Below are 11,014 nucleotides of genomic sequence, written 5' to 3'. Positions count from 1 at the left end.
ATACTGCCTCCTTGTATCATCTGCCTAATTAACTGGGTCCATGGTGTCCTTCCGAAGTGTCCAGAAGTCCTGCGCCAAGACAGTCTCTCACGGAAAATCTGCAGAATCTTTATCCTCCCACCTGTTCCAAACTCTGCCCCGGGGAGCTCGGACAGGAGGCTTCAGTTCAAGCTGAGCTACCGTCAGAGGACAGTCTGGGCTTGGGAGCAAGCCAGCTAAACCCCCGCGTCAGGAGCCGAGGCCGGCTGCGCCCCGAGCCGCGTTTCCAACGTCACCCGGGGCCAGCCCTCGGGTCGCGGCGGGCCTGCGGCCAGCGCCGGTCTCCGCGGAGGGCCCGGAGCGGCCGGGAAGGGGCGGGGCGGGGCGGGCGGCGGGGGCGGTCCCACCGGCCCCGAGGCGGGCTCGGGCTGGGTGCGCTGTCAGCTGACTCCCCCACCCACGCGCTCGGCGCTTCCTCCTCTCGGTCGGCCGGGAGGTCAGGTGTCGAGGCTGCGGCTGGGGCAGACCTGGGCCGACCGAACAGCCGGGAGGCCATGGAGCACCGCGGGCTGGGGCTGCCGGCGCTGCTGGCGCTGTTGGCGGCGCTGGCCCCGCGCTTCTTCGCCGCGCCGGGCCCGACCCTGTGGCCTATGCCGCTCTCGGTGAAGACGTCTCCGCGCCTGCTGAGCCTCTCCCGCGAGAACTTCTCCATTTACTACGACCCCTCGTCCACCGCCGGCCCCTCCTGCTCCCTCCTGCAAGAAGCGTTCCGGCGGTGAGAGTCCCCTGCGCGCGGCCGGGCGGAGGCGGGGCGGCCCCGGGGTGCTGTGCGGGCGCGGGGGGCGAAGCGGGGCGCGCGCGCTCTTATCCCCATTGCTCAGGCGAGGAAACAGCCCCGACCCGGCCAGGTCTAGAAGATGGGAGAGCCGGCTCGGACAAACACGGACTGACACCCAAGCTCTTCCCTTCCCCCTCCTCCCTCCTAAGGGACAGTGTGGGCGCTCGAGAACCCTGGTTTGCGTGCAGGATACTGAGGGGAGGGGGTAGGCTGTTCGGAATCTGTGGCCATGTTCGCCTTGGAGGGGAGAGTAGGGCGGATGGAGGGGGTGGGGGGGGTAGCAGCTTCTTTTTTGAAGGGAATTCTAGGAAAAAGATGAGTGCTTAAAGCTTGGGACCAGGCTTCCCACGGTGGGTTGCCGTTTGTAGGCCACCTCCCCACCGCACTGGCCAAATCTGGTAACAGGTCAGAAAGCAGAAGGTCCTCAGGTTGGAGCATTGCCCAAAACTCCCAAAATCTGTTTCATACGAAATGTTGGATGTTTTCATCTAATTACTTAGATGTGATCCGTGCACCGCGGTATCTGCTTTGCATTTCCCGGCAGGCTGGTCATGTGCTTGCTCTCGTAGCATCCTGTTTAGTTCTGGAGCACCCCACATTTCCATGTCTGGAACCCCTTTGGTCACCGACAGGGTGAATTGTGTAACGAGGCAGCCCACAGCCTGGCTCTGCTGACCCCACCAAATACAAGCCGGATTGCTCTTGGGGAGGTGTTTCGGCGTGCCCGTCGTGTCGCCTCACTGTGAGACCCGGGTAGGCTGGACGCTCCGGAAGGCTTGGTAGTGCAGGAGAGGAGTGTCATTTGGTGCTAGCTGCACTGCCACTTTATTCCCCCGGATGTTTGTCTGTGTCCAGTGGGCATCGTAGCTTAATTTTGTCTGCAGGACAGCGGACACCTGGTGGGGAAAAAAATGCAAAACTAGCTTAACACCTGCTGGCCCCAGATAGGCCTGGAGCATAAGCTCAGACTTAAGAGGCCCTGGGTGGCTTCTTTTTCTTCACTCTTCTACAGCTAAGTGGATCTTGTTACCCTCATTTTAGACGCATACTCTAATGAGCCTTTGGTACTGAATCTGCTAAACCGGTCAGAATGGCTAGAGTCAGTGTGAAGGAGTAAAGCCAAGGTGGTTGTTTGCCTGGGGATATTGGGGAGGAAGAAGTACATGAAGGTCATCTTAGAGGAAGATCATGGCTAGGAAATCTTTTAAGAAGCAAACATGCTTACCATGTTTGCTTTGGGACTCAGTTTGTAAAACTGTATTTTCCTTCTGTGCCATACTGTTAGTAGAAAAGGATTTGGTAATATGCTTGAAGTGACTAGTAGGAGTGTGGCAAGAAAGCACGGAAGACACCTTGACAATGGTTGTATAACCAGGACTTGAGTCAGCTGTGAGATGGTTTAAAAACAAGGCTAGGCGGGGCACCTGGGTGGCTCAGATGGTTAAGCGTCTGCCTTCGGCTTGGGTCATGATCCCAGGGTCCTGGGATCGAGCCCCGCATCGGGCTCCTGGCTCAGTGGGGAGCCTGCTTCTCCCTCTCCCTCTGCCTCTCTCCCTGCTCATTCTCTCTCTCTCTATCTATCTATCTCTATCTCTGTGTCTCAAATGAATAAATAAAATCTTAAAAAAAAAAAAAAGGCTAGGCATTTCGAGGCAGTGCAGGTGATTATCTGGAGTTGGCCTAACTAATTCATGTCCGGTGTGAGGCAGCTGTTGTTAATTATACCCTACATTGTTAGGAAGCAGGTTATAAAACATCAGCCCTTATGGCTAAGACTTGAAGGCATTCAGGTGAGCGTTCTACGAACTCAGGAGGGTCAGTATCTATTTCAGAGTAAAAGTGCAATGTGGTTGGCAGAATGTAGAGATGATGGGGATATTCCAAAGGGCCTAGGTAGTTGGGAGCACACACAGTGTAGGCCCTAGATTGTTCGGAACCAGAGTCTCCGGTCTTTGCAGTGCCCAGCTTATATCGCAAACCGCACGTTGAAATAGTATGCATTTTGGAAGCAGAGAGTTCAGTCCTCAACTTGTAGAACGAGGTCTATCGCACGCTAGTCACTTGTTTGTTTTCGATGTTCAAATAGCTGCACTCCCACCCGTTTCCGTAGTGTAGCGGTTATCACGTTTGCCTCACACAAATAGCTGCACTCCCTCAGTTCCTGAAAAGCAAAATTAACCCTTGGACACCACTGCTTTAGAACCCTTGGAGTTTTCTGTTAGAGTTTTAATATCCAGGACCAAGGTTCTCCGTATTTGGGACAAGCCAGCGCCTAACTCAGATCTCAGAGCGGCTGGCAACTTTAATTTCCTTTGTTAAAAAATTTAAGTGTGGTAAAATACACAGCAGATAAAATGGACCATCTTGACCTTTTTTTTTTTTTTTAAAGATTTTATTTATTTATTTGAGAGAGAGAGAATGAGAGACAGAGAGCACGAGAGGGAAGAGGGTCAGAAGGAGAAGCAGACCCCCCGCCGAGCAGGGAGCCCGATGTGGGACTCGATCCCAGGACTCCAGGATCATGACCTGAGCCGAAGGCAGTCGCTTAACCAACTGAGCCACCCAGGCGCCCCCATCTTGACCATTTCTAAGTTTACAATTCAGTGATCTTAATTTGCTTCCGCATCTGCCGAGGTTTTCCCATGGAGAGGGCTCTCTGCACCTTCATCCATTCCACTCTCTCACTGGTTAACTTGCACATGCTTCCAAACTCATTGGAACTTACCTACCTCTCCTAACTTTTCTGGAAACACACCAGACGTTCTTACACATAAGTAGCATATAGAACCGCTGGCTTACCAAATCTACAAAATGTTAACTGCTTTGAAGCTTATCTCGTCTTTGAGTACTTTTAAATGCTGTTTTAATATCCCCTTTTTCTGGCATTTGGGTATCAGCAGAAGGTAAATTTTCAAGGCCCTGTCGAGAATTCCGTGACCTTTCTTGGGGGGGGGGGGTGTCTTAGCTCAGATACTTTTGTAGTATGTGAAGATAAGAGGAACTCTGACTCAGTCATGCTTAAGCAATAAGAACACCTATTATCTCACACTTGAGGAAATCCAAAGTCAGGATTCTAGTTGACTAAGGGGCTCAACAGTATCATTAGGAAATCCATACTCTTTTTATCTCTGCTTTCTATCTCTGCCACCTTTAGTATGGCTGCAACTGGTCCAGCATCACATACTGAGAAAAGGGACTCTTGGTGCGCACTTAGTGTAGGAAACTTCCTGCCACCACCACCCCTGATGCCCCACCTCCGTCGCTAGTTATAATTGGCTTGCATACCTGAAGAGTGATGGGATTACCATGACTGGTTTGATTACTGGTTCTAAACAGCAGCTTCATATGAGGCACTTGGAAGTGTGGGGGTGACTTCTAAAGTTCCCATGCCCGTATCCCACTTTCAGAGATTCTAATTCTGATGGTCTGGACATCAGTATTTTCAGAAAGCTCCCCCCAGAAATTGTAATGTGCAGCTTGGGGTGAGAGCCTCTAATTGGACCAATACTGGGTAGCATGGGTGGGAGGAGTCAGCTGCAATGTCCACTGCCACGTATGTATCTAAAATTTGGCTACAGTGCTTTAAAAATTTGTTTGCATTTATTTCTCACACAGATACCATGAGTGTATTTTTGATTTCAGCAAGTCACAGCTCGGCCCTGCTAAACGTAATAATGCAGTAGAGCTAAAGCAACTTCTTGTCTCAGTTGGCCTTGAATCGGAGTGTGATCTTTACCCCAGTATCACTTCGGATGAGTCCTGTGAGTACCTGTGCAATGTGAGTGTATCGTGTTCTAAGCTGCTCGTTAGGGACTTAGGTGCCACAGAAGGTTCCGGGCCATGAACTATTCTGAGTTCTTGGTCAGTGAGTTATTAAGTGTTACTTGTAAAATTATCATTGAAGTCTGATGATAAAAGTAATACATAGTCATTGTAGAAAGTCTTTACAATAAGTGGAGGAAAGAAATCATTCCTAACCGCAGAGCTCACATATTCACTATTATTTCGGATGTGTTGTTTTTGTAGAGTAATATGTTTAAATATTATACATAGATATAAGTATAAACATATAAAAATGACATGAAAATGGGGTAATTCTGTCCATGTGGCTTTTGTATTCTGCTTTTTGGCCTAACATTATAAACATGTATTAAGTATTTTTCTGTGACATCATTCTTAGTGCAGTAACTTAACTTGGCTAATTCCTTATTTTTGGACATCTAGGTAATTTCTTTTATTTTGAAGATAAATCTATGCTTATATCCATGATCTCTATTCATAATCTAATTTGACACACACATAATGCAGAACGGGGAGTGGGGTGCAGCAATTTCATTTTACAATACAATCACCATTTAGCTATATGATATTTTTGTTGCCTAAAATGTTTGGGCTTTTCCCAAATTGTTTTGGAAGGAAACAATTGTGCAGGCCGTTTTTGTAGGGCCTACTGACTGGGAAGAATGTGGAATTACAGCAAGGAACCAAGGGGAGCAATGTGAGGACGTAGGTGCTAGATAAGTGCGGACAGAGCAGATGGGTGAGCGGGCTGTAAAGATAGAGGGGAGTGACTCCTGTGTCCCCAGACTGCTCTACAGACAGGTTCACCTCTTCATCCTCCGAGCATAGATCAGATCTCTTAATCATACATCTCTGAAAAGTAAGTTCGTTTCTCTTCAGTTCTCTGGCTGTTCTTAGAAGAGAAACAGGATTATCTGCCACCATCAGACATGTGATTTCAGTCGACGGCACTCAGACACTTCATGAATTAGGTTTTGCAGTCTCACTTGAGATGGAAGTGGTCGTTAACTGGCCAAGGAATCTTTGCTGTCTGTTGGCAACACTGATGACCTATCGTAAATTCCAGAAAATGGATGTGTTTTGAAAGTGGAGAGGTATATAGCTTGTCATCCGTTCGGCTTTGCAAACCTTCTTTGTTCTGAAAGGGAGGCTTCTTAGGACAAGGTGATGGTGAAATTTTTTGGTTGAAGGACAAACTAAAGTTTTGAACTAGTTGATGAAGATGATGATGAGAAAATGAACACAGATGGAAATGATATCAACTGTTCTAAAGTGTGAGAAAATGTCGGAGGAAGCGACAAGTGCTACAGCATTATGTATTAAAAGGGAGAATATGCCCTCTGAACCAGAAATGAACTAGTTCCTACTGTAGAGAATTAATTACATATAACAAGGATGTTCGATGCAACTTGCCTGTAATAGTGAAGAGTTACAAACAAAACCACATGCTCATCAGTACAAGAATGACTGCATATGTCTTATCAGTCTGCACTGAAGAATACTACACAACAGCGAAGAATAAAGAGGCGGAGTGAACGAACAGCCTGGAGATCTCGCAGAGATAAACTGCTGAGGTGGACACAGGAACGCTGTGTAAGAAGTAGGGTACCATTTGTGTATCAGTACACACACACAGGGACACACACATACAGCAGGACTGCATTTGTTACAGTACGTGTATGTAAATGCCCAGGGGAAGGTCTGGTAAGTGTTTTTTTCTGACCAAAATAGAGGGAATTGAGTGGGCATCTCAAAGGCGATGTTAGCCTTATCAATTTTATTTTTATTTATTTTTAAAGATTTTATTTATTCATAAGAGACAGGCAGAGGGAGAAGCAGGCTGCCCGAGGTGCAGGGAGCCAGATGCGGGGCTCGATCCCAGGACCCCGGGATCATGACCTGAGCCGAAGGCAGATGCTTAACTGACTGAGCCACCCAAGCACCCCATCTATTTTTTTAAAGTATCCTATATTGATGTCATTTGTATGTACACTCTTGAAGACAAAGTAGTTACAGTGCAGAAAGTGCAGAAAGGGATAACTGAAAATACCACTCCCATCCCACATCGGGGAGGGTAATCATTGTTAACACCAATAATGTGGTTTTTAAATAAAAATTGAAATTCTACAGCTTAGGTGTCCATATGTTTAGAAAACAAAACCTCCTTTTAACTGCTCTTTGTGGGTTTTGCATTGAGTTGAATCAGAACCCTTGTTAAGATCATAAGCTCCTGGGGCATGTGGGTGGCTCAGTCGTTAAGCGTCTGCCTTCCGCTCAGGTCATGGTCCCAGGGTCCTGGGATCGAGCCCCGCATCGGGCTCCCTGCTCCATGGGAAGCCTGCTTCTCCCTCTCCCACTCCCCCTGCTTGTGTTCCATCTCTCGCTGTGTCTCTGTCAAATAAATAAATAAAATCTTAAAAAAAAAAAAAAAAAAGATCATCAGTTCCTGGAAGATAATGAGCATCGAGTCCGTGCAACATGTTAATGTGTTTAGGTGATTCTTTGTGTTACAACTATTTCTGGGAGATCTCAAAACTGTGATGCATTTAAAAATGTTTTTAGGGCGCCTCTGCCTGCAGCTCCCCCTGCTTGTGCGCTCGCTCGCTAGGTCAAATAGGTGAATAAAATCTTTAAAAACAAAATGTTTTTCAACAGTAACGGTAACCAGTGAGTCCAGTGGCTAAGAACTTGATAGAGATGGAGAGGAAACATGATTAGATTGTACTCAAAACAGCAATCCCTGGCTTAGCCTGGCCTTTCGCTAACTCAGCACTGTGGTCTTCTCATGGAGAGGGCTGCCTCGTCAGAAGACTGTCACCTGAGAGTGTCACATGAATCATGGCTGTTGATACAGCTCCTTTCCCTCCCTGCAGCCTGCGGTTGGGACCCAGTGTGGGCAGCGGTGGTGGAGGGGTGGTGGTGTGGTTCAGATAGGATATGAGTCCTTAACCTGCGGCCCTCGAGTGTCTTCGCTGCAGCAGGGCCCGCGTCTGTCACACCACTAGCTTCCAGTCTCCCTGCTCTGTCTGGTGCCTTACTTTATCTGTGGCTGTCTCCGCTCTAAACCTCTCCAAAAGTCTAAAATGACTCTTGGTGCAGCCTTAGGCAGAGTGTGATTTTTTTTTTTTTTTTTTAAGATTTTATTTATTTATTTGAGAGAGAGAGTGAGAGAGAGAAAGAGCACAAGAGGGGGGAGCGGGAGAGGGAGAAGCAGACTCCCTGCTGAGCAGGTAGCCCGATGCGGGACTCGATCCTGGGACTCCAGGATCATGACCTGAGCCGAAGGCAGTCGCTTAACCAACTGAGCCACCCAGGCGCCCGCAGAGTGTGATTTAAAAGATCGGAAGATCAGGGCGCCTGGGTGGCTCAGTTGGTTGGGCGACTGCCTTCGGCTCAGGTCGTGATCCTGGAGTCCCGGGATCGAGTCCCACGTCGGGCTCCCTGCTCGGCGGGGAGTCTGCTTCTCCCTCTGATCCTCCTCCCTCTCATGCTCTCTATCTCATTCTTTCTCAAATGAATAAATCTTGAAAAAAAAAAAAAAAAAGATCGGAAGATCAGCATCCCCCCTTTGCCCAGAAGCAGCCACCTGGAGCCCCGTTATGGATGGGTGTGAACTTTTTATTGAATGGAACAAAGCTCAGTTTAGCTAAAGTGAGTTAGGAGGTGAATCTTAAGGCAGATTTAGGATGATAGTGGGGGAAGGTGGGTGCAAGGCAAGTAGAGAAGCACAGAAGTAGAAGAGAAAGAGTAGAGAGAACGCTCTGGCCCTAGGTGGAGTGAGAGATTTGAATGCTGCTCGAGGCTTCACGAGGAATTAGGGAACTGAGGAATGTTTGCCCTTTGGATTTAAAATCCTAGCTGAAGTAGGAACCTACTCTCTTGAGGGGCAGTGGAGAGAATAACGCACCTGAAGGGGAAAATGAGGAATTTTGGAGAGGACACCCAGATTCTTGACTTGAGCAACTGTCCTGGTTGGAGGGCACTGCTGTGCCCCGCAGAGCTGAGGCGCACGGGGGACAGGCCCGGAGAGCGTGGAGCAGGGAAGCGGGAGGAGCTCAGCTTTGGGCGCGTGGGGTTACAGGAATCCACAGGTTATCTCTGTGGAGATGTACAGGAGGAGTTGGAGAAATAAGCCTGGAGCTCCGGAGAAAGGAATGGTCCAGAAATATCAATTATATGTTTAAGAAATACGTTGTGTGTCATTGAGGAATTAACAAACTTTTTTCCCCCCAAATGCAGATACTTTAGCTGTGGAAGGACCAGTGGCTTTTCTTAAGGCCAACAGAGTTTGGGGAGTATTACGAGGTAAGTTATATGGAGTTGGATTGTTATTTTCTAGTAAAGAAATATTTCCATTTGGTGCTTTGGTAAATCGAACACAGCAAAAGTTCGCTTCCTTAGCTCCTTTACGGATGGTTTGTCAGGTATTTCCAAAATTATTTCCATCATACACATATGCTTAGAGCATGGGAGAAAGATCGTTTGACTTTTTGAAAAATGCTTGAGCATTACCGTATTTATATATGAATGTAATTCGTTCATGCTCTTGGGACTGTAATGTTGACAGAGCTATAAATGGCTCAGCCTGCTCTGAGTAGGGCATTTCGTTCCAGTTTGTTTCACTGTCATTTCTTGTCACCTTCAAGAGCAAGTATCTCTCCCCCTCTCTTTAAAAAATTTGTTTACTTACAAACAGAATGTCTCAGATCTGTTACTGAACCTACTAATGCAGAAGCATAGAAACAAAGAGAATGTTTTCCCAATAAAACATATCCTCCAACTAGTGGTGAAGTTCTCAGCTTGATAGGGTGAGACGCTAGTGACCTCGATACAGTGTAAATAACTGTGTGCCATCTCAGATGTGACTCCTTACACAGTCTTCTTGGTTCTTCTCCAGTGTCTCCTCTTGGGGTTGTTTCTGATTTTATTACCAGTTTTCATCTGAACCCATTGGGGAATGCGTTGATCCTGCTTTGGTTTCTTGGCCAGGAATCACTTGATCCTGAAAGTCTTGTGAGAAGACATGGTGAGGCGCAGTCAACTACATGCACCACAATGGTGGGAAAAGGGAGAGTGCCCTTCCACCATTTTAAATTCCTGTAGATTCACAAACATAACCACGTTTACAGAAACAGTGTTAATGATATACCTACCTAAAGGGGTTGGAGGCAATTGGCAGAGAGAAACCATAAAAGCTTTTTCTGAATTTCAGAGTTGGATCAGAGTTTAGGTATTGGGACATTTATTTTTCCTGTTCAAAAGCTTCTTTTACTTCCTCTAATTTGATGAGATACTGTTCTACTGACTTCCAAATAGTAGGGTTTAAAAAAAGGAGAATAATTTTTTTTAATGTGAGCTAACTAAAGTTATAGTAATTAAAAATAAAGGTGGACTTGGATTTGATTCAGGTTGAGTGTTAACCCAGGCGCCCCCCCCTTTGTTGAGGATTTTTGTATTTATGTTCATCAGGGATATTGGCCAATAATTTTCTTTTTTCTTTTCTTACCTGTTTTTGGTATCGGGGTAATGCCGGCCTTGTAAAATGAGTTTGAAAGTATTGCCTCCTCTTCTGGTTGGTTGGTTGGTTTGTTTTTGTTTTTGTTTGTTTTTTTTTTTGGAAAAGTTTGAGAAGAATTGGTGTTAATTCTTCTTTGAATGTTTGGTAGAATTCACCTCTGAAGCCTGGTCCTGGACTTTTGTCTGTCAAGAGGTTTTGGATTAATGATTCAGTCTCCTTACTAGTAAGCAGTCTTTTCAGCTTTTTTTTCTTCATGATTCAGTTTTAATAGGATGTATGTTTCTTGGATTTTATCCATTTCTTCTAGGTTGTCAAATCTGTTGGCTTATAATTGTACATAGTTGTTTCTGATCATCCTTTTTATTTCTGTGGTATCAGTTATGTGTCCTCTTTCCTTTCTGATTTTGAACTATTAGGTTAAAATTTTCCCTGTCAGCCAGAATGATTAATTAGGGTAAAGTTGGGGTGCCTGGCTGGCTCAGTCGGTAGAGCACGTGACTCTTGATTTTGGGGTTGTGGGTTCGAGCCCCATGTTGGATATAGAGATCCATTAAAAATAAAAATCTTTTAAGAAAAAAATTATGGTAAAGTCAAGGGCAGTTAGAGGAATTGGCCTGTAATATAGTATATTAAGGAAACAGTCCACTTGAGTGAAAAATGTTCAGGAGATAGTCTTTGCAGCTATGAGTAAAACATTTTAAGTTTTAACTTGAGCTCTTGTTTATAGCTTCGTGGTGGTTTTGAACCTTTTTCCTCCTCTGTTAACTTTATGTACCTTCTGAAGTTACTATATTTTATCATAAAAATTCTTCTTTATAATGCTATAAATTTATTAAGTAACTAATATTTTGTTGTATTAAATCACTACTCATTTTTAT

At 46.1% G+C, this 11,014-nt stretch overlaps 1 protein-coding gene across 1 annotated transcript in view; it reads left to right on the top strand.

The window, feature by feature from the left end:
* Positions 1 to 445: 445 nt before the first annotated feature.
* HEXB (hexosaminidase subunit beta) overlaps positions 446 to 11,014 on the top strand; it is a 34,929-nt gene continuing 24,360 nt past the window's right edge. Inside the window, exons 1-3 of the mRNA XM_032404202.1 lie at positions 446 to 754; positions 4,433 to 4,578; positions 8,858 to 8,923. Coding sequence (XP_032260093.1) covers positions 534 to 754; positions 4,433 to 4,578; positions 8,858 to 8,923 — 433 coding nt within the window. The 5' untranslated portion in view covers positions 446 to 533. The remainder of the gene's footprint in view (positions 755 to 4,432; positions 4,579 to 8,857; positions 8,924 to 11,014) is intronic.

The sequence above is a fragment of the Phoca vitulina genome, unplaced genomic scaffold (assembly GCF_004348235.1).
Source record: "Phoca vitulina isolate PV1807 unplaced genomic scaffold, GSC_HSeal_1.0 scaffold6, whole genome shotgun sequence".
Classification (NCBI taxonomy): Eukaryota; Metazoa; Chordata; class Mammalia; order Carnivora; family Phocidae; genus Phoca; species Phoca vitulina.
This window is presented reverse-complemented; position numbering and strand designations above follow the sequence as displayed.